The sequence below is a fragment of the Echiichthys vipera genome, assembly GCF_963691815.1.
Source record: "Echiichthys vipera genome assembly, chromosome: 23".
Classification (NCBI taxonomy): Eukaryota; Metazoa; Chordata; class Actinopteri; order Perciformes; family Trachinidae; genus Echiichthys; species Echiichthys vipera.
Window position 1 is genome coordinate 1,368,982 of NC_139848.1, and position 27,028 is coordinate 1,396,009.

General features: G+C 44.9%; 4 protein-coding genes across 7 annotated transcripts; all 4 read left to right on the forward strand.

Annotated features, from left to right (window-relative positions):
- Positions 1-966: 966 nt before the first annotated feature.
- LOC310964785 (tubulin alpha-1A chain-like) lies at positions 967-2,714 on the forward strand (the record flags this gene model as incomplete). Of its 2 annotated transcripts, XM_083938046.1 has the most annotated exons (4): positions 967-1,076; positions 1,201-1,423; positions 1,507-1,655; positions 1,734-2,714. In XM_083938046.1, the coding sequence occupies exons 1-4, from the start codon at positions 1,014-1,016 to the stop codon at positions 2,712-2,714; spliced, it is 1,416 nt and encodes a 471-aa protein (XP_083794172.1). In that variant the 5' UTR covers positions 967-1,013. The 2 variants fall into 2 exon arrangements, with proteins under 2 accessions (XP_083794172.1, XP_083794171.1); XM_083938045.1 differs by having other exon boundaries at positions 1,507-2,714.
- A 1,316-nt stretch (positions 2,715-4,030) lies between these two features.
- Positions 4,031-6,532, forward strand: LOC310964667 (tubulin alpha-1A chain-like). Of its 2 annotated transcripts, XM_083937878.1 has the most exons (4): positions 4,031-4,125; positions 4,676-4,898; positions 4,982-5,130; positions 5,209-6,530. In XM_083937878.1, exons 1-4 carry the CDS (start codon positions 4,123-4,125, stop codon positions 6,187-6,189), a joined length of 1,356 nt encoding a protein of 451 aa, XP_083794004.1. In that variant the 5' UTR covers positions 4,031-4,122; the 3' UTR covers positions 6,190-6,530. The 2 variants fall into 2 exon arrangements, with proteins under 2 accessions (XP_083794004.1, XP_083794003.1); XM_083937877.1 differs by having other exon boundaries at positions 4,982-6,532.
- Positions 6,533-7,836: 1,304 nt separating this feature from the next.
- On the forward strand, positions 7,837-10,381 carry LOC310964827 (tubulin alpha chain). Its single transcript, XM_083938108.1, has 4 exons — positions 7,837-7,888; positions 8,739-8,961; positions 9,041-9,189; positions 9,320-10,381. Exons 1-4 carry the CDS (start codon positions 7,886-7,888, stop codon positions 10,292-10,294), a joined length of 1,350 nt encoding a protein of 449 aa, XP_083794234.1. The 5' UTR covers positions 7,837-7,885; the 3' UTR covers positions 10,295-10,381.
- A 1,917-nt stretch (positions 10,382-12,298) lies between these two features.
- Positions 12,299-26,437, forward strand: nhej1 (nonhomologous end-joining factor 1). Of its 2 annotated transcripts, none has more exons than XM_083938347.1 (9): positions 12,299-12,345; positions 12,814-12,953; positions 13,822-14,035; positions 14,120-14,344; positions 15,123-15,261; positions 15,351-15,409; positions 24,716-24,881; positions 25,740-25,849; positions 26,037-26,437. In XM_083938347.1, the coding sequence occupies exons 3-9, from the start codon at positions 13,850-13,852 to the stop codon at positions 26,148-26,150; spliced, it is 999 nt and encodes a 332-aa protein (XP_083794473.1). In that variant the 5' UTR covers positions 12,299-12,345; positions 12,814-12,953; positions 13,822-13,849; the 3' UTR covers positions 26,151-26,437. The 2 variants fall into 2 exon arrangements, with proteins under 2 accessions (XP_083794473.1, XP_083794474.1); XM_083938348.1 differs by having other exon boundaries at positions 13,827-14,035.
- The last annotated feature ends 591 nt before the right edge of the window (positions 26,438-27,028 follow it).

Genomic DNA, 27,028 nt, shown 5'->3' on the forward strand with positions numbered 1-27,028 from the left:
AGTCCCAGCCTGGTCAGATGCGTACATGAACTGATGAAGCCTCTTGGTTATTAGTCTAGGAAGACGTTTTACCTCTTAACCAAGTCCAGTTGCTTTTGACTGAAATTGCTTTAAGGATACGCATTAAAAGCATTTTTTAACAGGTCAAACTATATTTTTAATACATTTTAAGGTGTTTTCTTGATGTTTGTGCACAGATTCTGCCAGCAGGTGGAGCCTTTTACCTGAGTCTAGTCAGTTTTGAAGCAGTTTGTAGTACAAGTGTGGCTTTTCCAGCAGCAGAGAAAACAAATTCATTGCTTCTTGTTTACCTTAGGCTGCGTTACCATTTATGCTCAGTTTCTTTGACTTCTGGAGGCCTCAGTGTGATATCGAGGGTGTTCAACAATAGAATTACGCAGCAGCAGTAATCACACTTTGTGGGGTTGTGTTGCACGGCAGCAGCGTGACCTTCGGTGTTTCTATAACGACAGGAAAACCAATCATGCGGAAAACACAACAGAGCAGCCTGGATGTGCAGGCCTCACAGAGAGGGGGAGGCTGCTGTACAAAAGCCGACCTCCACAGCTCACCATAAAGAAACTAATGACAGTAATCAACAGTTACACATTGGTATTTACAGTTTATTTCGCTTTCTTGATGATTACATCTTAATATCTGGTTGATAGTTGCGTTATTCCGGACACTTTGGGAGTTCCCTGAATCTACTGATTGTTGTGTACCTCCATGGAGACCCCCCAAACAGAGCCTTGCGTTTGTTAATCTCAGTGTACTTCACAAATACTAAAACAATGCTCTGTTTGCTGTGTGCCGTACATTTGTGGGGGGTCCCAGTTAGTCAGGGTTATCCATTGTCTTGGTGCTGGACGGAGGGTTATTGATGTGTGGCAGAGCATGTTTGCATAATGTGTCCCACAGCTGAATTATTGACCCGGTTAACTTCCCTGTTTATGGGCAACAAAGCTTGTTACCATAGAGTTTGGAGGAACTATAAGTACCGGAGAAGTCCTCACATGAGCAGACAGCAGATTTCCCCTGCAGATCCTCGACGTCAGCAGCAGGAATTTATAATCATGGTAAGCTTCGCAACTTTAAAGTGTTACAAAGCATGCAAGGATGTTAGTGTTGCAGCTCATTGTACAAAAGCAGATGTAAACCTTCCTAACTTAACCTCTGTTTGTTGTGCTCTTGTTCCTGCAGCGTGAATGCCTCTCCGTCCATGTCGGTCAGGCCGGTGTCCAAATGGGCAATGCATGCTGGGAGCTCTACTGTCTGGAGCATGGCATCCAGCCGGACGGTCAGATGCCCAGCGACAAGACCATCGGAGGAGGAGACGACTCCTTCAACACTTTCTTTAGTGAGACTGGAGCCGGCAAACACGTCCCCAGAGCCGTCTTCGTGGACTTGGAGCCAACAGTCATCGGTGAGATCAGTGTTTTCTGATGCACCGTGGGTCAAACAGGATTTGTGAATTTCTGATTATATTCTTATGTCTTCTGATGACAGATGAGGTCCGGACAGGAACCTACCGCCAGCTCTTCCACCCCGAGCAGCTGATCACAGGAAAGGAAGATGCAGCCAACAACTACGCCCGCGGCCACTACACCATCGGCAAAGAGATGATCGACATGGTTCTCGACAGGATTCGCAAACTGGTGAGTTTGCCTGCAGTTCCTTCATATTTCAGTTCGGACAATACGAGTCACAAAGTAAAGATTATTGTTTTCCTGCAGGCGGACCAGTGCACAGGGCTCCAGGGCTTCCTCATCTTCCACTCCTTTGGAGGAGGAACCGGCTCCGGCTTCACCTCTCTGCTGATGGAGCGTCTCTCTGTCGACTACGGCAAAAAATCCAAGCTGGAGTTTGCGGTTTACCCGGCTCCGCAGGTGTCCACAGCTGTAGTGGAGCCCTACAACTCCATCCTGACCACCCACACCACCCTGGAGCACTCCGACTGCGCCTTCATGGTGGACAACGAGGCCATCTACGACATCTGCCGCAGGAACCTGGACATCGAGCGTCCCACCTACACCAACCTCAACAGGCTGATAGGACAGATCGTCTCCTCCATCACCGCCTCTCTGCGCTTCGATGGCGCCTTGAACGTGGACCTGACAGAGTTCCAGACCAACTTGGTGCCCTACCCTCGTATCCACTTCCCTCTGGCCACCTACGCCCCAGTCATCTCTGCAGAGAAGGCCTATCACGAGCAGCTCACTGTGGCTGAAATCACCAACGCTTGCTACGAGCCCGCCAACCAGATGGTCAAATGCGACCCTCGCCACGGTAAATACATGGCGTGCTGTCTGCTGTACCGTGGAGACGTGGTGCCCAAAGATGTCAACTCCGCCATCGCCACCATCAAAACCAAACGCACCATCCAGTTCGTGGACTGGTGTCCCACAGGCTTCAAGGTGGGCATCAACTACCAGCCCCCCACGGTGGTTCCTGGAGGAGACCTGGCCAAGGTGCAGAGGGCCGTGTGCATGCTAAGCAACACCACCGCCATCGCAGAGGCCTGGGCTCGCCTCGACCACAAGTTCGACCTGATGTACGCCAAGAGGGCCTTCGTGCACTGGTACGTTGGAGAGGGGATGGAGGAGGGGGAGTTCTCAGAGGCCAGGGAGGACATGGCCGCCCTGGAGAAGGATTACGAGGAGGTGGGCACTGACAGCGTCGGGGACGAAGGGGAAGAAGAGGGAGAGGAGTACTAAGATCTTGACATAAAGAATGAATGTATTCACACAATTATGCCAAAACACTACAAATATTAATTTTACTCTTGAAAGTACCACATGTAAAATAAATCGACACTGCAAAGCATTTGTGTGTTTTATTTGTGTTAAAATCTGTGAAGGTCGTAAATGCTTTCTTGCAACAATGAGAGGCCTAGCAGAAATGCTGCAACCCCCACCTCCCTATTATGTGCTGACAATGAGTTTCTCCCATTGTCTCTATGTGTACTGCCTTGCCTTAAGATCCCAGTGCAAACAAAACCTGAGAAAAGAGTACAGGGAAACTAAATGGGAGGTCGCTATGGCAATCCTGACTCGGCAGATGCAAGCTGCTTGTTGTTACGTCTCCAGGGTTACGTTCAGACGCAGAGGTGAAACCGATAACAGCCACTTGAACTCAAACAACAGAGTGCGTTATGTTTTTGTCTCTAACTAGCCTGAAGAGTTTATCTCTTGAAGGAGGAAACCAGCTCTGAAACTGCATCAGTTGGAGAAAGTGTGTCAATAACAGTCTAAATCTCTTGAGGGAAATTCCTAGGGAGTAATCTTAATCCTTAGTTAATCTCTCACTTTATGTGTTGCATGCATCCAGCTCCTTTTTCTCTAACTTTAGTATAGTAAAACTCAATAGAAATATGTATTGCATGCCCTGTAACCTGCTGCAAAGTCCTTGATCTGGAGAGGAGTGTGCTCTGTTGCCCAGACAGACGCCACCTTTGAATTGCAAATGAATCTCTGTGGTGCAACGGTGATGTGTAACAAAAGCCTATTCAGCTCACTCTGGGGAGGTATCTGCTTTCCTCCCTCTGCAAGAGGAGAATACTGAGGCTCCTAATCAGCCATGTTAACAGGAGTTTTCAAGTTTTAAATTGAACACTGCTGCATTAGAATAGTATTTGTTCCTTGTATACAACTTATTTCAGTCTGGAAACTGAGAGCCTGTGAATTTAATCCAACAGTAAACAGAGAAACCGCCTGTTTAAGTGGCCTTGGGCAAGTTTGAACCATCACCTGTTCACTGCTCAGCAACAACTAACATGCCTTAAATCTAACATGTGAAACTGGAGGAGAGGGCGGACAGTAGTGGGCTCATATTTCACAGCCCCTCTGGTCAATGTTGGTGGCTACTCATCTGCGTAAGAACAGCTGTCATTCCTTCGATCTGAGCAATGGCTGCACCCCGGCTGATTTTCTGTTTTGTGCTCTTCCTCCTCATCTTTCATCAGAGGAGATGGTGTTTGCTTCTCCAGCTCCTCCAGTTACCACAACATGCCAGGGCTGTTGCCTGGTGATGGTGCTCTATAAAGCAGCTTGGCTTCACTTGTAACTAACACAACATCCCCAGCCACTCATCTCAGGTGAACGAGGAACTAAAAGAAACGGAAACATGGTGAGAACCTTTTTATTTGATGGTGAATTTCCACATAAGTAACTTTACATTTGAAGTCAGGTAATGGAAACGTAGGGCACAGATAGACCCGTTTATGGCTAAGTTGGCTCTTGGGGGACTTTTTAAACGGTTCTTCTACACACCTAAAGTGAGATACAGTCTTTGGATTTGCATCAGCTGGTTGAAAATTGGTAAAAGTTTCCTCTTTAGCGTTTGGTTTAGTGCAGCAGCAAAGGAACAGCACTTTTGTTCCCTCAAGCTCTGCCCTCTTCCAAATATAGTCACTTCTGGCTCCAGAATGCCAAGATGGCGACGGCCAAATGCCGCTCTCCTGGCTTCTAAAGGGTAGTCCACAAGACAATTGGTGAGGTCATGTTGTCTGTGTCCATTCCTTTTTACAGTAAAATTGGTTTAACACAGGATCTTGATTTCTTACTTGTTGGAGCTGATTTCTCCCGATGTCTTCCCCCCGAAATTTCTCCAACCCTCTCGTAGCTTAAGGATGATATGTGACTATGTTTTTAAAAAATTGTTCCACTTGTTCCTGCAGCGTGAATGCATCTCTGTCCATGTTGGCCAAGCTGGAGCTCAAATAGGCAATGCATGCTGGGAGCTCTACTGTCTGGAGCACGGCATCCAGCCGGACGGTCAGATGCCCAGCGACAAGACCATCGGAGGAGGAGACGACTCCTTCAACACTTTCTTCAGTGAGACTGGAGCTGGCAAACACGTCCCCAGAGCCGTCTTCGTGGACTTGGAGCCAACAGTCATCGGTAAGATCAGTATTTTTTGATGCACTGTGGGTCAAACAGGATTTGTGCATTTCTGATTATCTTCTTATGTCTTCTGATGACAGATGAGGTCCGGACAGGAACCTACCGCCAGCTCTTCCATCCTGAGCAGCTGATCACAGGAAAGGAAGATGCAGCCAACAACTACGCCCGCGGTCACTACACCATCGGCAAGGAGATCATCGACCTGGTTCTTGACAGGATTCGCAAACTGGTGAGTTTGCCTGCAGTTCCTTCATATTTCAGTTCAGACATCACCAGTCACAGAGTAAAGATTATTGTTTTCCTGCAGGCGGACCAGTGCACCGGGCTCCAGGGTTTCCTCATCTTCCACTCCTTTGGAGGAGGAACCGGCTCCGGCTTCACCTCTCTGCTGATGGAGCGTCTCTCTGTCGACTACGGCAAAAAGTCCAAGCTGGAGTTCGCCATCTACCCAGCTCCGCAGGTGTCCACAGCTGTGGTGGAGCCCTACAACTCCATCCTGACCACTCACACCACCCTGGAGCACTCCGACTGCGCCTTCATGGTGGACAACGAGGCCATCTACGACATCTGCCGCAGGAACCTGGACATCGAGCGTCCCACCTACACCAACCTCAACAGGCTGATCGGACAGATCGTCTCCTCCATCACCGCCTCTCTGCGCTTCGATGGCGCCCTGAACGTGGATCTGACAGAGTTCCAGACCAACTTGGTGCCCTACCCTCGTATCCACTTCCCTCTGGCCACCTACGCCCCCGTCATCTCCGCAGAGAAGGCCTATCACGAGCAGCTGTCTGTCGCAGAAATCACCAACGCCTGCTTCGAGCCCGCCAACCAGATGGTCAAATGCGACCCTCGCCACGGTAAATACATGGCGTGCTGTCTGTTATTCCGTGGAGACGTGGTGCCCAAAGACGTCAACTCTGCCATCGCCACCATCAAAACCAAGCGCACCATCCAGTTCGTGGACTGGTGTCCCACAGGCTTCAAGGTGGGCATCAACTACCAGCCCCCCACGGTGGTTCCTGGAGGAGATCTGGCCAAGGTGCAGAGGGCCGTGTGCATGCTGAGCAACACCACCGCCATCGCCGAGGCCTGGGCTCGCCTCGACCACAAGTTCGACCTGATGTACGCCAAGAGGGCCTTCGTGCACTGGTACGTGGGAGAGGGGATGGAGGAGGGGGAGTTCTCAGAGGCCAGAGAGGACATGGCCGCCCTGGAGAAGGATTACGAGGAGGTGGGCACTGACAGCATTGGGGACGAAGGGGAGGAAGAGGGTGAGGAATATTAAAGCTTTAATAAACAAACCAACAACCTTAACTGTGGAAGGTTATTCTTCTGGTTGGCAGTAACACGTGCTAAATTCATTCTAACCTTAGTCTCCTTTCAGTGCAATGCTGCAAAACCTTTTACAATTGTACGACCACTACAAAAGAAGCACTTGATCAATCAAACCTGTGTACAAATTCCATCATACTGTCTATTTAACAAGCTGTGAATAATCTGCAAATGAAAATATTAAGAGGAATTCATTGTCAAGATATAATTGTTCCTATGTGTCTTTATGTTGAAGCAATAAACTGAGACGTGTTTCTGTTGGTGTCAATGTTGAGCTTTGAACTGAAGTTGCATATTAAATTGGGCCTAACAGCTGGGGCTTCCCAAAGCCTTTATCCATCATATGTTAATGTTAAACTTACTTCTGAGTTTTAAAAAAACAACAAAATTGTCATTTTACAGCTTACTCATCGATGAAAAAGATGTCGAACTGACGAAAGATGTGACCGTGATTGTTTTTTTTGTTTCAACGGAGCATTTGGACCCAGAAATCGTGTTTTGAAAGGGTGTTACGTCACGCTTAACAGACGGATAACCTGCTTAAATAAAAATATGACAAAGAGTCAAAGTGTTTGGTCATTGAGTGGAGTCCAATCCCAACCTTCAGGTCGATGCTTCAGAACCTGTGGAGCGGGGAAATCGCACATGTTCATAACACAACTTGACGGTAAACGCTACCACTTATTTATTCTTTAATTTATTCATACATTCGTACCAGTAAGCCGATCATTGTCATCCATGTTGTGTAAATATAGTAATTTATTTATGACACATGTCTCCCATGCAAATAATATGTTGCATTCATGGTAATGAATATTTTCAGACATATTAAAAACAAACAAAAAAAACATTGAAAAGATTATCAAACAATTTGGTGAGACCCCTGCAGTAACTCTGAGGACCCCCTGTTCAAGACAGGTACACAATATTTACAATATACACACTGGATTGCAATATTTACAATATATACAGTTTATTGCAATATTTACATTATATACACTTGATGCGATATATACAATATACCCATTGATTGCAATATTTACATTTGATTGCAATATTAACAATATATACACTTTATTGTAATATTTACAATATATACACTTTATTGCGATATTTACAATATTTACATTTGATTGCAATATTTACACTATATAGACTTTATTTCAATATTTTAATATACAGATTTGATTATAATATTTACAATATATACACTTTATTGCAATATTTAAACACATTTGATTGCAATATTTACAATATTTACACTTTGTTATATTTACAATATACGCATTTGATTGCAATATTTACCATATTTATGATCCTTGCAACAACTCTCCTTTACGCGATGAGCGTGATAAACACAATAGAGTTATTTGTCAAAAACAAACGTTTGTCACATTCAAGAAAACTTCATTTCTATGCTGACGACCTCCTGTTTTAGACCTCTGCTGTAGGATGTTGAATATTCCGAGGCGCGCCTGAACGCAGCAGCGGCTAACGCCCGTTCCCGCCGAAAGCGGATTCAAACCGCCGGTTAGGCCCCGCCCCCTCAGGAGGGCATAAATAGGGGCGGCCCCTCTCTCTCCTCACTTACTCCCTTCAGCAACCGATTCTTCAACGTCGGAGAGAAGAAGGAAAGAAAAGCGGCAAAAATGGTGAGTTTTAACCATAAAAACGCGTTTAAAAATAATTTTCTGGGGTTTAAAATGTCGCTAAAAAACTAGATTGGCGTTTTTGTCGGGAGAATTTATTTTAAACGTTTTTTTATAAAGAATAAAACGCGATTTATATTTAAAACCCGTGTTTTTTGGTGTTAAATTAGAGCGTGTTGATGTAAATCTCATTGTTCTCGGCGTGTTTTAACGGGGACGTGACGTAGATGGAGGGAAGCTTAAGTAACGGGCGCAGTTTGAGGATGATGGAGGCTTTGCGTCAGTTTAACGCCGTAATTTACGTTAATAATGTTTAAATAAACGGTTCTGAGGCAAAGCGTGTGTCCTGTGGTCGATGCTTTTGTAACGGGTCCGCGGTCTGAGGCTGAAACAACAGAGGAGCCATTTTCTTTAAAGCCTTTGAGCCTGAAGGCGCCATCTGATAAGTTAACGCCCTGTCCCTGAACGCACCATCTGGATACCCTGTCCCTGAACGCACCACGTGGATAACAAAAGGCCTTTTCTTTGCCTCTCCGCCCTTTTGGGTGGTGTTTGCGGCTGCGCAGTGGCGGTTTGGGCGGGGCAGGGGAGCATTAAAGCCGGTGCAGGTCTGCAGTCAGAGCCGGTGACTCAGCAGACGTGATTCAGGGAGAATCACCCCTCAGGCCGGGGATTAGTACACTTCCTGTTTAAAGCCCCTAAAGCCACAGTTATGCACATAAATACCTTTAAGTTTAACGTCTAACGCCTGTTGTTTATTTGCAAAATGGTACAAAAGCACATTCAAGGACACAGAATGAAACTGTTGTTCCCTGGAAACAAATTAACCCGGTCTTGTGTCTGTTCTCTGCAGCGTGAGTGTATTTCTATGCACGTCGGCCAGGCCGGGGCCCAGATGGGCAATGCATGCTGGGAGCTCTACTGTCTGGAGCACGGCATCCAGCCGGACGGTCAGATGCCCAGCGACAAGACCATCGGAGGAGGAGACGACTCCTTCAACACGTTCTTCAGTGAGACTGGAGCCGGCAAACACGTCCCCAGAGCCGTGTTCGTGGATCTGGAGCCGACAGTCATCGGTGAGACACGGGTGTTTTTACAGCGCTGCAGCCGTAAACCGTTAGAGCTCGCAGTGACACTGTTGTTGTTGCTCCGCAGATGAAGTGCGAACAGGAACCTACCGCCAGCTCTTCCACCCCGAGCAGCTGATCACAGGGAAGGAGGACGCAGCCAACAACTACGCCCGCGGCCACTACACCGTCGGCAAGGAGATCATCGACCTGGTGCTGGACAGGACACGCAAACTGGTAAAGCCACCACATAAAAATGCAAAATGACTAAAGATAGATGCTAAAGTTCTCTGCACATGTTTGGAGTTGTGCGTTTCCTGTTGTAGACACTTTTTGGATCCGCGTTGATCTCGTTCTTGTCCTGCAGGCGGACCAGTGCACAGGGCTCCAGGGTTTCCTCATCTTCCACTCCTTTGGAGGAGGAACCGGCTCCGGCTTCACCTCTCTGCTGATGGAGCGTCTTTCTGTCGACTACGGCAAAAAGTCCAAGCTGGAGTTTGCGGTTTACCCGGCTCCACAGGTGTCCACAGCTGTGGTGGAGCCCTACAACTCCATCCTGACCACCCACACCACCCTGGAGCACTCCGACTGCGCCTTCATGGTGGACAACGAGGCCATCTACGACATCTGCCGCAGGAACCTGGACATCGAGCGTCCCACCTACACCAACCTCAACAGGCTGATCGGACAGATTGTCTCCTCCATCACCGCCTCTCTGCGCTTCGATGGCGCCTTGAACGTGGACCTGACGGAGTTCCAGACCAACTTGGTGCCCTACCCTCGTATCCACTTCCCTCTGGCCACCTACGCCCCAGTCATCTCCGCAGAGAAGGCCTATCATGAGCAGCTGTCCGTCGCCGACATCACTAACGCCTGCTTCGAGCCCGCCAACCAGATGGTCAAATGCGACCCTCGTCATGGTAAATACATGGCGTGCTGTCTGCTGTACCGTGGAGACGTGGTGCCCAAAGATGTCAACTCCGCCATCGCCACCATCAAAACCAAGCGCACCATCCAGTTCGTGGACTGGTGTCCCACAGGCTTCAAGGTGGGCATCAACTACCAGCCCCCCACGGTGGTTCCTGGAGGAGACCTGGCCAAGGTGCAGAGGGCCGTGTGCATGCTAAGCAACACCACCGCCATCGCCGAGGCCTGGGCTCGCCTCGACCACAAGTTCGACCTGATGTACGCCAAGAGGGCCTTCGTGCACTGGTACGTGGGAGAGGGGATGGAGGAGGGGGAGTTCTCAGAGGCCAGGGAGGACATGGCCGCCCTGGAGAAGGATTACGAGGAGGTGGGCACTGACAGCGTGGGCGAGGAGGATGAAGGGGAGGAGTACTAACGCCGCCGTGACCACGGGGAACAACAGCAGGACACTGAGCTCCGGCCTCGTTCTGAACCACGCAAACCAATAAAGAAGCAGAACGTCTCTTTTGTCCTGTGTCTCTCTTTCATTTCTTTAGTTTGTTTATATTTTATTTACGGTTCTTTTTGTGTTGCATTCAATGACGTCACTCACCCAAACCTGTTACGTGTTTGGGTTTTATTGTTCTACTTTAAGAGCCTCGGTATTTACATTTAAATAAGATTTAAGATTTATTAATTTCATTAAAATAAGCGCTTCAGTATGAATAATAAAATCTAAAATGAATGGAATTTAATAGATACAAATATTTGTTTAAATGAGACAAAATCTTAATATAGAAAACATATATTTACATTAGTACATTAAAATAATATTAAATGAATGGATAAAGTTTACAAAATAAACATTTAATATAATTTATATTAAGTTTCCCTGACTTAATAAACAACACAAATGTGTTTTATATATAGATGGAATAACTTGCATATATTACAATAATGCTTTAAAATACTATAATTGTTATAAAAATAAATGCTTACAATTTAAATAAATTATATAAAAAATTTCAGCTGTGTTTTTCAGATAAAAACATTCAAATTAAAATAATATAAATGTATAAAAATGCTGTAAACATGTTTTAATGTTTAGTGCCTGTAGTTCCTGCTCGTGTCCACCAGAGGGCGCCATAGATACACCACACCACAGACCTGCAGCTGCTGCATCACATTTACTTCAAATAATATAAAAACTGATTGAATATCACAAAATAAAACCAGAAAATTTAGATTAATTATATAAAGAAATCCTTCCGTGTGTTTCACATAAAAACATTAAAATCAAAATAGTATAATTGTATAAAAAATATAATGTAATGTGTGTTTGCTGCCTGTAGTTCCCGCTCGTGTCCACCAGAGGGCGCCTTTACCCACAGACCTGCAGCTGCTGCATTACATTTATTTAAAATAAAATAATAAAATAATATTAAAACTGACTAAATATCACAAAATAAAATCAGAAAATTTAGATTAATTATATAAAAAAATCCTGCTGTGTGTTTCAGATAAAAACATTGAAATTAAAATAATATAAATGTATAAAAAATAATGTAATGCGTGTTTGCTGCCTGTAGTTGCTGCTCGTGTCCACCAGAGGGCGCCTTTACCCACAGACCTGCAGCTGCTGCATCACATTTATTTAAAATAAAATAATAAAATAATATAAAAACTGATTAAATATGAAAAAATAAAAACAGAAAATTTGGATTAATTATATTAAAAGACTCGCTTAAGATTTTCAGATAAAAACATTGAAATTAAAATAATATAAATGTATAAAAAATAATGTAATGCGTGTTTGCTGCCTGTAGTTGCTGCTCGCGTCCACCAGAGGGCGCCTTTACCCACAGACCTGCAGCTGCTGCATCACATTTACTTTCTTTAAATTAACATTAGAGGAAAAATCACTTTTAATAAAGTCAGTGTATACATTAAAATAACCGAATTACATATTACCATTAAATACATTTTGTATGTATAAAATAAATGCAAAACCACAACTTTATTGCAATATTTACACATTCATCAATATTATTATTAATAATACATTTTGTATGTATATTGAAATAATCGAATTACATATTAACATTAATTAAATGGATAAAGTTTATGAAATAAATGGATAAACATGATTTAAATGTAATTTAACGTGTATTTGCTGCCTGTAGTTCCCGCTTGTGTCCACCAGAGGGCGCCATAGACACACACCACAGACCTGCAGCGGCTCCATTACATTTATTATCTTTAAATTAACACATTATAAACAAAACTGCTGCAATAAAAGTTCAGATAACAATTCATAAATATATATTATTAATATTTTTATGGTTTAATTATTAATAACAGTAATGATGTGAATATGACGCCACTGCCTGTAAGCGGAACCTTTCTCCGCTGTTGTTTGACGTCGGAGTTGAAAGAATCACGAACCGTCAACAGGAACCGGCGGAGGAGCAGCGGCACCAAACAAACGTCGGTGGTTTTTAAGTGTTTTAAATAATATTTCTGTTGTTTTTCTTTATTTTAAAACGTATCCGCGTGTTTTAGCTACATTTATCATTTCAAACACGATGATTTTTGGCTTTTTTAAGATGTTTTGTTCGATTTTAAAGTTAAATTTCCTTATTTTCCTGAAGCCGAATGAAAGAGGAGCTGCTCAGGATGTAAACAGGGTTTTAAATAAAGGCAGTAAACCCTTAGAAATGCGTGCGGGGCTGCAAAAGCTCTTAAATACAGAGCTTTGTGAGCGGACTCTGGTGTGAGGCGCTTTGAACACAGTGGAGCCCTCTCAGCAGCGTTGCATCGCTGCACACTGGAGCTTTAAAGTCACTCATTTGGTATTTTTGCTGTTTCCAAATTGGCCTGAGTCAAACTCTGAAGCGTGCACTTTGTTTTAAAGTCCACTGACGGGAAATACCTCGTTTTATTCCCCGAACACAGCCCCAGCACCGGCCCGAGGAGAGCAGCCGGCCCCCTCTGCGGTCTCCCTCCTGCAGGGTGGTGATTATGCGGCCGGGGCGGCGTCTGTAACCCGGCTCTGACGCGTCTCAGCCCGGGCTGTGGGGCCACATTCTTTGGAGGTGAGTGATTAAGGAGCCAGGTTTGACAAGACAGGGAATTACTCTGTGTTTTTATATTTGGGTTTGGAAACAAGAAAATGCCCCTGCTGCACCTTGGATGTCACAAAGTAACACGTTTTCTAAAGAGTTTGCTTCATCAGCAGAGTTACAGAGTTATAAACATGTTTTTTCACGGTTATGCACAATAATTATACACAGTTCCTTTCAGTAAAGAACTATAAACAACTCTGCAACAAACAAAAACATGTACATTTGGCAAAAAGACCACCACAAACAGGTGAAAAATGACTAAAAATAGATGCAAAACCAGCACAAAAAGATGCAAAATGACTAAAAATAGATGCAAAACCACCACAAAAAGATGCAAAATGACTAAAAATAGATGCAAAACCATCACAAAAAGATGCAAAATGACTAAAAAAAGATGCAAAACACCACAAAAAGATGCTAAATGACTAAAAATAGATGCAAAACCACCACAAAAAGATGCAAAACCACCACAAAAAGATGCAAAATGACTAAAAATAGATGCAAAACCACCAAAAAAAGATGCAAAATGACTAAAAATAGATGCAAAACCACCACAAAAAGATGCAAAATGACAAAAAATAGATGCAAAACCACCACAAAAAGATGCAAAATGACTAAAAATAGATGCAAAACACCACAAAAAGATGCTAAATGACTAAAAATAGATGCAAAACACCACAAAAAGATGCAAAATGACTAAAAATAGATGCAAAACCACCACAAAAAGATGCAAAATGACTAAAAATAGATGCAAAACCACCACAAAAAGATGCAAAATGACTAAAAATAGATGCAAAACCACCACAAAAAGATGCTAAATGTCTGTTCCTGGTTCCAGTTTAGTCCGGTCCTTGTTTCTGGGCGGGATGGAGGCCAGACGAGCCCCCAATGACCTCCTCCTGCAGCTCCCCTGGCTTCCCGTGAGCATCGGCGGCTGCCAGCTCCTCGCCAAGAGCTGGTTTGGGGACACGGCGTACCACATCCTGCTGACGGACGTGGACTGTGTGTGGGAGGAGCGGATGGACGCCGCAGACATCCAGAGGAGAGCGCAGGTCCTCGCAGCGCCGAGAACACGGTTCACTCATTCATGACCCTCTGCTTCTGTGGACGACTTGACCCCGTGTTCTTCCTCCCAGGAGCTGAACAGACGTTTGCGAGCCCCCGTCAAAGCGTTCTTCTCCCACCTGTGTGAAGTGGTTCGGCCCTGTCTGGCAGGAAGTGACACGCACGGCGGCGGCGGCGAGGCGGACGTGTCCCTGACCCGACAGGAGGACGGGAACATCAGCATGAAGCTGAAGAGTGAGCTGGCAGGGCTGCCCTTCTACTGGGAGTTCCTCTGCGCCCCCAGCAACGTCACCGTGGTACGCTGCACCCTACTTCCTCCTCACACTTCCTCCTCACACTTCCTCCTCTCACTTCCTCCTAATACTTCCTCACCTCCTCTCACTTCCTCCTCACACTTCCTCCTCTCACTTCCTCCTCACACTTCCTCCCCACACTTCCTCCTCACACCTCCTCACATTTCCTCCTCTCACTTCCTCCTCTCACTTCCTCCTCACACTTCCTCCTCTCACTTCCTCCTCACACTTCCTCCTCTCACTTCCTCCTCACACTTCCTCACCTCCTCACACTTCCTCCTCCCACTTCCTCCTCACACGTCCTCACACTTCCTCCTCTCACTTTCCCCTCTCACTTCCTCCTCTCACTTCCTCCTCTCACTTCCTCCTCCCACTTCCTCCTCACACTTCCTCACCTCCTCACGCTTCCTCCTCACACGTCCTCACCTCCTCACTCTTCTTCATCTTCTCACAACTCCTCACACTTCCTCCTAATACTTCCTCACCTCCTCACACTTACACTTCCTCACACTTCCTCCTCACACTTCCTCACACCTCCTCACACTTCCTCACACCTCCTCACACTTCCTCACCTCCTCACACTTCCACACACTTCCTCCTCACACTTCCTCCTCACCCTTCCTCACACCTCCTCACACTTCCACACACTTCCTCCTCCCACTTCCACACACTTCCTCCTCACACTTCCTCCTCACACCCCCTCACACCTCCTCACACTTCCTCGCCCTTCCTCACATTTTTCACACTTCCTGACGAGTCAGTTGCACGTGTGTGTTCTCAGGCGTGCGTGCAGCTGGTGCGCCCCCTGCTTGTGATGAGCCGCCTGCTGCAGCGGCAGGTGGAGCAGCTCGCCGCTCTGCTGGGGCGGAAGGACGCCGAGATCCAGGACTACAGAGAGAACGGCGCCGCGCTCAGCAGAGGTAACGTTAACACGTTATAACGTAACGTTTATAAAGTTTTATCATCACAGTTTTGTTCAGAACCGAAACGTTTGTGTTTTTGAATCCAGAGCGGCTGCAGACGGACGCCTTTGAGGAGCGGACCTACAGAGAGGACTTCCTGTCAAAGGTCAGAGGTCAACATACACACACACACACACACACACACACACACACACACACACACACACACACACACACACACACACACACACACACACACACACACAGCCCCTGACGTTTTTACCGTCCTCTCCTGACCGGCTGTGGCGAGCGCGGCAGGAACCACATGATAAAACTCTGCGGCCGTCTCTCTCTCTCTCTCTCTCTCTCTCTCTCTCTCTCTCTCTCTTTCTCTCTGTCTCTCTCTCTCTCTCTCTCTCTCTTTCTCTCTGTCTCTCTCTCTCTCTCTCTCTCTCTCTCTCTCTCTCTCTCGTCCTGACACACGAGACACCGTGACACGCTTTCAGGTCAAGCCCGTGTGCATTTAAGGTCAGCCAATCAGATGAGATTTATATGTATTTAATTTAATATAGAAGTGTTTAGTGTGTGTGTGTGTGCGTGTTTGTGTGTTAAGTGTGTGTGTGTGTGTGTGTGCGTGTGTGTGCGTGCATTGTTGAAAAAATGTCAAGTTTCTGACTTCACGTGAAGGTCGTGGAAGTTTTTAAAGTTGAACGTCGGAGGGAGATTCTTTCTCCTCCGCAGGATCATTCGCGCGGTTTCTCTTTTTTTCGGTGGAGTGGGATGGCGAGCGGACAGTCAGAGACAGAAGAAGAAGAAGAAGAAGAAGAAGGAGAAGAAGAAATAATGCTGCAGCAGATCAAAGTCTTCTCCCTCGTGGCAAATTCCTCCGGGCTGCGTCGAGGCCGCCTCCAGACCAAAGTCCACACTGAAATAAAACTCACCTCGGAAAAATGTCGCGTCAAAGGGTGTGTGTGTGTGTGTGTGGGTGTCTGTGTGTGTGTGTGAGAGAGTGTGAGTGTCTGTGTGTGTCTGTGTGTGTCTGTGTGTCTGTGTGTGTGTGTGTGTGTGTGTGTGTGTGTGTGTGTGTGTGTGTGTGTGTGTGTGTGTGTGTGTGTGTGTGTGTGTGTGTGTGTGTGTGTGTGTGTGTGTGTGTGTGTGTGTGTGTGTGTGTGTGTGTGTGTGTGTGTGTGTGTGTGTGTGTGTGTGTGTGTGTGTGTGTGTGTGTGTGTGTGAGTCAGAGAAAACCAGGTGAAGGCGTTTGGCGTGTGTGTGTAGTATTTGTCTCTCAGGGCAGCGCCTTTTGCTCGTCCAGCCACACGTGTTTGCGTCCGTCTCCATGGCGACACTCAACGCTCAGGTCTTCGTTCGGTTATTATGTGTATTTTAATAAATGCATAAATTAATGTAAAAATGAATTAATACATTTAAAAAATGAATTAAGGTGAAAATTAAATATGAAAGTCAATGAATGAACAGGAAATAATGAATCTTAGTCGTAGAGCTGCAACAAGAATCGATGAGTTGACGACGAAAGTTGAGGCCGTGGCTCTCAGGAGGAAACCGGTGGATTGTTACTCCAGGTAACGAATGAGTCCTGACCCCAAGTGAAGGAGTTCAAGTACCTCAGGATCATGTTCACGAGTGAGGGGATGATGGAGCGTGAGTTTGGCCGGACAATCGGAGCAGCGGGGGCAGAGCTGCAGTCGCTCTACCGCACCGTTGTGACGAAAAGAGAGCTGAGGAAGGCAAAGCTCTGGATCTACCCTCAGTCCTGGTTCCTACCCTCACCTGTGGTCATGAAAGCTGGGTCAGGACCCAAAGAACCAGGTCCAGGTCAGGACCCAAAGAACCAGGTCCAGGTCAGGACCCAAAGAACCAGGTCCAGGTCAGGACCCAAAGAACCAGGTCCAGGTCCAAGCGTGTGAACTGTGTTTCCTCAGGAGGGGGTCTGGAGTCTCCCTTAGAGAGAGGGGGAGAAGTTCAGCATCCGTGAGGAACTCGGAGTAGAGCCGCTGCTCCTTTGTGTTGAAAGGAGCCAGTTGAGGTGGTTCAGGATCATCTGGTAAGGATGAACCCTGGGCGCCTCCCTAGGGAGGTGTTCCAGGCACGTCCAGCTGGGAGGAGGCCTCGGGGAAGACCCAGGACCAGGTGGAGAGATTAGATCTCCACACTGGCCTGGGAACGCCTCAGGATCCCCCAGTTAGAGCTGGTTAATGTGGCCCGGGAAAGGGAAGTTTGGGGTCCCCTGCTAAAGTTACTGCCCCCGAGACCCGACCCCGGATAAGAGGCTGAAGATGAGATGATGTTGTGGTTAAAACGAGATATTTGAGACCAAACAACTAAAGTAGAGTGTCATCGGCGTAAAGTGACAGTATCGCTGCGGCGTCCTCTTGTGTATCTGTGGGTGGGTTTTGTTAGTTTCCTGTCTTTATGCTAAGCTAAGCTAAGCTAAGCTAAGCTAACAGTCTGCTGACATGAAAGTGCTGTTTCATCAAACCCGAGTTTATCCCTCAGATCAGAGTGTGTTTGCGTCCCTTGTTCAGCTCATTTACTCAGTTATTTACGGTTCCCGGTTGCCAACAGAGAAGCGGCGCGGACAAATATCTTCATCTCTCACCGTTTCCACAAGCGTGTTTGTGCTTGCGCCATTCGTGGCGTCCGTTCCCGCCCACACCAAGGGCCGAGCGACAGCGAGAGAGCGAGCCGCTGATGACAGAACCAGCAGCTTTTATTTTCTCCCCTCCCCAGCCCGTCACCGCACAAACACCCCACCCAGCTCAGGTCAACATTTACATGGGTGGAATTAGCATGCGCTTCCCACTGATACACACACACACACACACACACACACACACACACACACACACACACACACACACACACACACACACACACACACACACACTTGGGCACAGGCTGAAGCTGGTCATGAAAAATCCTTCTCGGGTCACATCAGCTTCCCTTTGGACCTAAATTTGGTGTGTGTGCGTGTGTTTGTCCACACAGAGCGGGCTGTGACGCATGCTTTTGGTTTTTCAGAGCCGAGTGTGTGTGTGTGTGTGTCTTTATGCCCACATGCATGACTGTGTGTGTGTGTGAGGGTGACGCATGCTCTGCAGCTCTTGCAGCCGGACGTGCAGCAGCTGTCAACCCCTCGATTGAATCGTCACCGTGCGGGAAACGTCGCCCGCTTCCTGCCTCATGAGTCGGCGGCTTCACAGCTCCAGCCTCATTTTAACGACATCTAACAATTAGTGGCCACGTTTGACCAAAACACCTCGCTGGAGCTGCACGCACGTCACATCACTGCGCCAAACTGTGGCCGTCCAAATGCGGCGTCGCTTTCCCCGAGTTTCCTGCTTAAATCGGAGGTTTTTCAGGTCAGGGTTTGTGTGTTTTTGAGCGAGGAGCTGCTTCAGAAGCAGAGACGGTCGAGTGATTCTGCAGAAATCCTGCACGAGTTAAATCCTAATATCTGTTTGCTTCAACCAGAGGCTCTAAGTAAAGAGCAGGGCAGGAAACGAGCTCACCACAGAGGCGGGTGCATCCAAAATACACACTTTGACTGTGAGCAGCGGCTGAGAGACGCTGCAGATATCGACCATTTAACAGAATATTTACATTTCAGATGATCTGATGATTAAAGTCACAGCGTGACGGAGGAGTGAACCCGACCAGAGCAAAGATAAACAAGTTAATATGCCATTAAATATGTGAGAAATGATATTAAATATTAATGTGAGCAATAATTAACGGATTAAATGTGACTTAAATATGGTTTTGCTTTTATTTTAATAAATATATAATAATAAATATTTATTAATGCATTTCTTCTTTATTATTTGTTAATTATTATTTTAATAAATGCATTAAGTCATGTAAAAATGAATAAATGCCTTTTTTTAAAAGAATTAAATGGAAATTTAATAGGAAAACTCAAAGAATGAATTAATATGCGATTAAATATGGAGGATAATGTTAAAAAAAGGATGTTTTTCCATGTAACTTGGACATTACGGAGGATAATGTAATAACGTGCGTGTATGAAGCGTGTCTGCTGAGAGATGAGACCCGTGTAGACTCAACAGTCACCTCTTGACATCAGCCTTTTTAGATTTACGTCTAAAACACAGGACGTTCTTCAGTTTCTCTTTACACCCTCCTGCTGCGTGTTCCCGTCGCTGCAGCCGTGTTTCGTGTTCCTGCTCTCATGTCCTGTGATGTCTTTGCGGGACGCCGCACTCGGCCGGTCCAGGCTGGGGCTCGGCCCCGCGGCCTGCAGCTGAAGAAGGGGGGAGCGGCCCGGCCACAGAGGGCCTAATTACAGAGCCGGAGCGGGGACAACCCTGTGGAAACTGTGTGCAACTGACGGAGGGTGCACGGAGGAAGAGGAGGAGGAGGAGGATCCGCTGAGTGTAGACGCTGTTTTGTTTCACTCTAATGAACAAGATGATGATTTTCTTTATTTGTTGCGTCTAAAAAACGTCAGAAAACAGTAAAAATGTCTTTAAACGTCACAGTTTACTCAGAGAAAAGCAACAAAACCTCACAAATGTTCAATCTGTGACGAATTTGGTTCAATTTTACGTTGTTTTCTTCTCGTTTAACGGTCAAAATGTACTTTCTTTATCGTAGGTTGCAGAGATATTTATCCAAAAAGCTAAATATTGTGCGTTGGACGTGACATTCATGCCAATGTGTGTGATACTGCGTCTATAAAACATCAAAAAAACAGTTAAAATGTCTTTAAATGTCACAGTTTACTCAGAGAAAAGCAACAAAACCTCACAAATGCGACATATTTAGTGAGTTTTACGTCGTTTTCTTCTCGTTTATCGGCCAAAACGTACTTTCTTTATCGTCGGTTGCAGAGATATTTATGAAAAAAGCAAAATATTGTGCGTTGGACGTCACTTTCATGCCGATGTGTGTGATATCAAACCCCCTCCGGAGCCTCTCCTTCTTCCCACACACACTCTGAATTCCTCAGGTGTGTGAGATAAAGAGTCAATGATTCACGAGGAGACGAAGGAGAAACCGTTCCTCCTCTTCTTCAACTCTCTCTCTCCTTCTCTCATTTACTGTCACTTTACGCTGACGACACTCTCCATTACCAGACTTCATCAACTTAACGTTTATTCATTTATTTTCCTATTTAATTAATTTTTTTAAATGTATTTATTCATTTTTAAATTCATTTAATTAAACATAATGAAGAAAAAATTCATCAATAAATATAAATAACACAGAAATTAATATATTAAAATAAATGCGGAATAAATTAAATTTAGATTAAAAATCATATAAATTAATACATAAATAACATTTAAATCTAATTAATCTAATTAAGTCACATTTAATCCGTTAATTAATGCAAACATTTGTCTATTAATATTACTCCTGGCACGTTTAATCGCATATTAATTTATTTATTGAGTAATTTATTTATCTTTGATCTCGTTTTCCTATTAAATTTCCATTTAATTCATTTAAAAAAAGGCATTTATTCAATTTTACATGAATGTATGCATTTATTAAAATAATAACTTAACAAATAATAACGAATAAATGCATCAATAAATACATAATAATTCATTTAACTCTATAAAGTCTGAGTTATGGATAAGAAAGATGTTTTTAGACGAGGAAGAGTGTTTTGCGGGCTGATTACACGTCGTTGTGAACCCTTAAAAGTGCAATATAGATATAATTATTATTATTATTACAGTAGTAATGAGAACTATGTCTATTTCTCCCAGTGGTGTTTCCTGTTTACATCCTGCTAATGGGCTTGTTTCAGTATTCTGCATTTTTATTCAGGTGTAAAAAGTTAATTTGGACAAATGAAGTCGACTTCTCATGAGAGCCTCAGGTGTAAAGTCTCAGATACGCTTCAAACTTCAGTTCTATCTCCTGCAGCGCCGGAGAAATCAGTTATTTCAGCAGGCGTTGACACAAACGTCGGGTTTTAGGGGCATGTTTTCATCTAATTCTCCAAACGCCTTGAGTCCTTGTGAGTGGACGTGACTGCAACAGGACGTGGAACGACGGGATCTTGAGTTTTTAAACGTCTGATGCTCCAGATCTCGTGTCTCCGCTCCTCCAGGAGACGTTTAATCCAGGTTTTTTCCAAATGGCGTGACCTCCGAGTGCCTCTGCGGGTTCAAACGGGACGTGGAGGTGGAGGTGGAGGTGAGGTCACGAGGAGGAGAGGAATGAGTCAGAGTAAACATGAGGTCAGCAGCGGAGAGAGAGCGAGTGAGTGTGAGACTCTCCGGCACCAGGACCCGCGCCTAAACAACAACAACAACAACAGAGATGTTTACCTGACAATAATAGAGCCGCTCCACCACACACGCTGCTTTACTGTGGGCACGGAGGCGCCGCCACCTCCTCCTCTCTGGACTTTGTTCTCTTACAAGAGCACGGAGGAACTTTCCAGAACACAACGGGCCACAGGTCATTGACCTCGCCACGGTTTGAGCGGCGTGGAGGCAAATAAATAGGACGTCCATGTTGATTTACTGTCTGATCACGACCTCGTTTCTCTTTCACACGAGCAGCGAACGACACGAGAGTCTTTGCTCGGACGCTTTCTCTCTTACCGGGCCGGTTTGGGCGCGGAGTGGCGCCGGGTAAAGGCGTGCAGAGGGGCGTGCGTGACGTGGATGCAGCCTGTTTTTAGTTTGGTCATAAATAAATGAGGCGTTTGCTGTTTATTGAATTTGTGCGATGATTTCAGCGTCTTTGTGTGAATCACCTTCTTCTTCTTCACTGTTGGAGTTTGTTTTGCTTTTCTGTCGCTGAAGCGTGATTTAAACGCCATCAACACGCCCACTCGCTCCCCGTGAATATAATATACAATATACTTTTATTTATTTATTTATTTTAAATGTATTTTTTCATTTTTTACTTTTATTTTTTTATGTATCTTTTCATTTATTTAAATTTATTGTGTCATTTATTTCTTCATTTATTATTTTTTTATGTATTTTAAATACATTTATTTTTAATTTATATCTTAATTTATTTTTAATTCATTGGTTCATTTGTTACTCTTATTTTTTTTAATTTATTTTTTTATTTATTTTTCATTTATTTTAATTTATTTTTCATTTATTTCTTCATTTATGAAGTTTTACTTTATTTTAGATTTATCTTTTAAATTATTTTAAATGTATTTCTGCATTTATTATTATTTCTTTATTTTAAATACATTTCTTTATTTTCCTTAATTTATTTTAAGTGTAAACTTTCATTTATTTTTTCCAATTATTTTCGCTTTTTTCATCTATTTTTAATGTTTATTTTTTCATTAATTTTTCTCTTCATTTTTATTAATTTTAATACATTTTTTAATTAATTTTTTAATTAAGTTTTTTTCATTTATTTTTAAATCATCTATTTCTTAATTGTTTTCTTTTTACTTTTCTTTTTACATTAAAATAATAATAATAATTTATTTTAATGAGCGCCTACTTATTTGCATAATATAGAAGAATTGTATGAAGAAATAAATACATTTAAAATAAATAAAAATGCAAATATATATAAATAAACGTCAATAAAAAGGGGAATCGGTACAATAAAGGTAAATAAATAAAGAAAATATTAATTTATGTCACATTTCTTTAACATATTAATGCCTACATTCATTTTAAATCTTATTTTTGGGTGTTTTAATGTCGTATTAATGTTTTAATTTGGCGGGTCAGCCCTCCACAGAGACTTTAAACTGTTGAATAAGAGCCGGATCCAACCAATCGAAGCCTCAGATCAAATAACGTGAAGTGAGTCTGCAGCCGGAGCGAGGAGGGGGCGTGTGAGGGGGGGGGACGAGAGGATAAGGGGGGCTTTCTGCTGCACATTGCTTTCTCTGTGCCCAAAGCAGAAGCACGCCTCACCAGAGCATTTACATTTATTTTTACGATATTTAAACAAACAAAATAACAAAAATAAATCAATGCGAAACCTCGAGCCCTGACCGACGTGTGTTTAGGAGCCCCTCTGCCCCGACGGCGAGCGGGAGACCACCAATTTCTGCCCGTCAATATTTGAGGAGCTAATTTGGAGAGTTTGTCGTCTCCGTCGGGGGAAGAAGGGTTTAGTGAGGAGCGTGTGTTTTTCTACGCCGTCGGTCGTGCGTTTGCATAATGTCGCCGGAGGTTACACGCACGCTTATCTGTCAGGAGCGGGAGCCACGCTGCTGTCGCTGCTCGCCGCTCCACCTGGGGTCACCTGTGCTCCCCTGTGCTCACCTAAGGTCACCTGTGCTCACCTGGGGTCACCTGTTCTCACCTGGGGTCACCTGTGCTCACCTGGGGTCATCTGTGCTCACCTGGGGTCACCTGTACTCACCGGGGGTCACCTGTGGTCACCGGGGGTCACCTGGGATCACAAGGGGTCACCGGGGGTCACCTGTGCGCACCTGGGGTCACCTGTGCTCACCTGTGCTCACATGGGGTCACCTGTTCTCACCTGGGGTCATCTGTGCTCACCTGTGGTCATCTGTGCTCACCTGGGGTCACCTGAAGTCACCTGTGCTCAACTGTGGTCACCTGGGGTCACCTGTGCTCACCAGGGGGGTCACCGGGGGTCACCTGTGCTCACCCAGGTTCACCTGTGCTCACCTGGGGTCACCTGTGCTCACCTGGGGTCACCTGAAGTCACCTGTGCTCACCTGGGGTCACCTGTGCTCACCGGTGCTCACCTGGGGTCCCCTGTGCTCACCTGGGGTCCCCTGTGCTCACCTGGGGTCCCCTGTGCTCACCTGTGGTCACTGGGGGTCACCTGTGCTCACCGGTGCTCACCTGAAGTCATCTGTGCTCACCTGTGGTCATCTGTGCTCACCTGGGGTCACCTGAGGTCACCTGTGCTCACCTGGGGTCACATGTGGTCACCAGAGGTCACCTGGGGTCACCGGGGCCGATTTTAAATTCATGTTTTCTTCCCTTCACCTTGTGTTTCAGAGGTCACAGCTCTTTTATTTTGAAGGAAACCCTTCACCTTGTGTTTAGGAGGTCACAGCTCTTTTATTTTGAAGGAAACCCTTCACCTTGTGTTTCAGAGGTCACAGCTCTTTTATTTTGAAGGAAACCCTTCACCTTGTGTTTAGGAGGTCACAGCTCTTTTATTTTGAAGGAAACCCTTCACCTTGTGTTTAGGAGGTCACAGCTCTTTTATTTTGAAGGAAACCCTTCACCTTGTGTTTCAGAGGTCACAGCTCTTTTATTTTGAAGGGAACCCTTCACCTTGTGTTTAGGAGGTCACAGCTCTTTTATTTTGAAGGAAACCCTTCACCTTGTGTTTAGGAGGTCACAGCTCTTTTATTTTGAAGGAAACCCTTCACCTTGTGTTTAGGAGGTCACAGCTCTTTTATTTTGAAGGAAACCCTTCACCTTGTGTTTTAGAGGTCACAGCTCTTTTATTTTGAAGGGAACCCTTCACCTCTCTGTCTCTCTGTTCCCATCAGACTCTTCCCGTGCTGTGCGATGAGCAGCGCGGCGCTCTGGGCCTCCACGCCGACCTCCAGCAGCTCTACGCCGCCGTCGTCGCCTACGGAAACACGCGGAAACGCAAACTGTCTGAGGAAGAGGAGGAGAAGGAGGAGGAACCGGACGCCCCGCCCTCCTCTTCAGGTCTGTTTCACGTGTCCTGAAGCCGTTACCGTGGCTCTCCTCAGACTCAGCGATAAAAACAGGGATTTCACCTCGAAGAACGCCATTTAAACATTATCAGTATTGTTATTGTGTGAACAGGTGTCTTCACCTGCTGGGCTCTGGGCCTGACGCACCTCCACCGGTGCCCTTTACGTTAGCCGCGGGGTCATCAGCTGGGGACCACCCTTCACCGATGCTTCGCCCCTTAACCAGAACATCTCCTGGGGGCGGGGCAGTGAACGGGGACGTCTCCCAGTCCCCGTCCCCCCCCCCCCCCCCCAGCCCAAGCCAGACGCTCGTCTTCTCTGCCTCCTCAGCAGCTCTTTGGGGGTCTTGTGTAGCCCCTCACCCCCCAGCCCTGGGTCTTTCAGGAGGCCGGTTGGCCAGTTCGCTCTCTTCCTCTCGTAGGTTCCATCCGTCCCCTCCTCCCGCGGCACCGTCAGCTCCTCATTATTATTATTATTATTATTATTATTATTATTATTATTATTATTATATTATCATTGTGTGATTGTGCAAATCCTCACGTTGTAGAAGCTGCAACCAAAGAATAAGATTTATTTTATATTTTCTATTGATTTTTTCATTTATTTTTAATTTATTTTAATTTTATTTCTTTATTTATTTAATTTTTTTCTTAATTTTTTTTTTTTTAAGAAATCATTCATTTATTTTTCATTTATTTTAAATGTTTCTCCATTTTTCAATATATATAAATATTTTAAATCACAAAATATTGAATAAATAAATAAATAAAATATATTTTCCATTAATTACATTTTTTTTTTCATTTATTTTTTCATTCATTTTTCCAACATTTGCGTTGTGTTCTTTCAGGAGCGTCTGTCGTCATCAGTGAGGGCGATGAGGGCGGCGAGGGCGGCGAGGGCGGCGAGGTGGACGCGGCTGGAGCCAAGATGGCCGACACAGAACAGCAGAAACAACAGGTCGGCCTTTTTTCTTTAAAACAAATGAAAAATTAAACATGAAACAAACTAAAATCATCAGATTTTCAGTTTAAAAGCACTTTTAAAAGTTAATTCTGCAAAGACAAAAGGTTTTAAATGTAATAAAAACACAGTTCCTTCACACGGGTGATAAAAGCTTTTAAAAGTGTTGTTGTGTCGTCTGCAGGCTGCAGCGGTGCGCTCCAACGCCACGGTGCCGTCCAACGCCACGGTGGGCTCCAACGCCGCCGAGCGCCCGTCCTCCAAACCAAAGAAGAAGAAAGTGGGACTGTTCCGATGAGCGCAGCAGTAGGGACGCACACACTCTCTTATTTCAGGCTTTTATTTTGAAAAAGAGTCTTTTATCGTGTTTAGTTTTAGATTTAATCAAACAAAAGGCTTTTAGATTTTAAATACTCACAATAAATCTGTTTTTTTAAAGTCTGGGTTTTAGAAAAGTGAAACAAACTGCAGATTTAAAGATTAAAATGTCATTTTAAGCTCGTTATTAATGAAATAATTCACATTTTGATGGAGATTTGAGCTCAAAAACTCCAAACAGCCTAAAATTAAACATGTTTCTGCCTATTTTTAGTGATTTTTATTTGATTTTTATTGAAAATTAGTGAATAAACTGAGGTTTTGTCCTTGTTATAAGCATTTAAATCTCTTTATTTACAGTTTAGAAGTGCAGAATCTTGCTTTGGTAGATTTTAAATAGTGATAATAAAGATATTTTGCTCGTTATTCATGAAATAATTCACATTTTGATGAAAGATTTGAGCTCAAAAACTCCAAACAGCCTTAAATTCAACATGTTTCTGCCTTTTTTTAGTGTTTTTTATTGAAAATGAGTCAATAAACTGCGCTTTTGTCCTTGTTTTAAGCATTTAAATCTCTTAATTTACAGTTTAGAAGTGCAGAATCTTGTGTGTCTGTGTGTAAAGGCTGACTGAAGCGGCCCGGGGAGAATAATGGGCGGACGGCGGTGGACGCGGGGCTTTTTCAGAGCGCGGTGAGATGTTGACTCAAGGCGTCGCAGCATCTGGGGAATGCTATTGAAGCCTTTCCGATGCGGAGTCACTGTTTGCCCGCGGCATTTCAAGAGTTTCTGTGTGACAAACGTGACGGAGAAGTGCCGAACGAGCCCCTCCGTCTGCTGCGAACGCTCCCGACGGG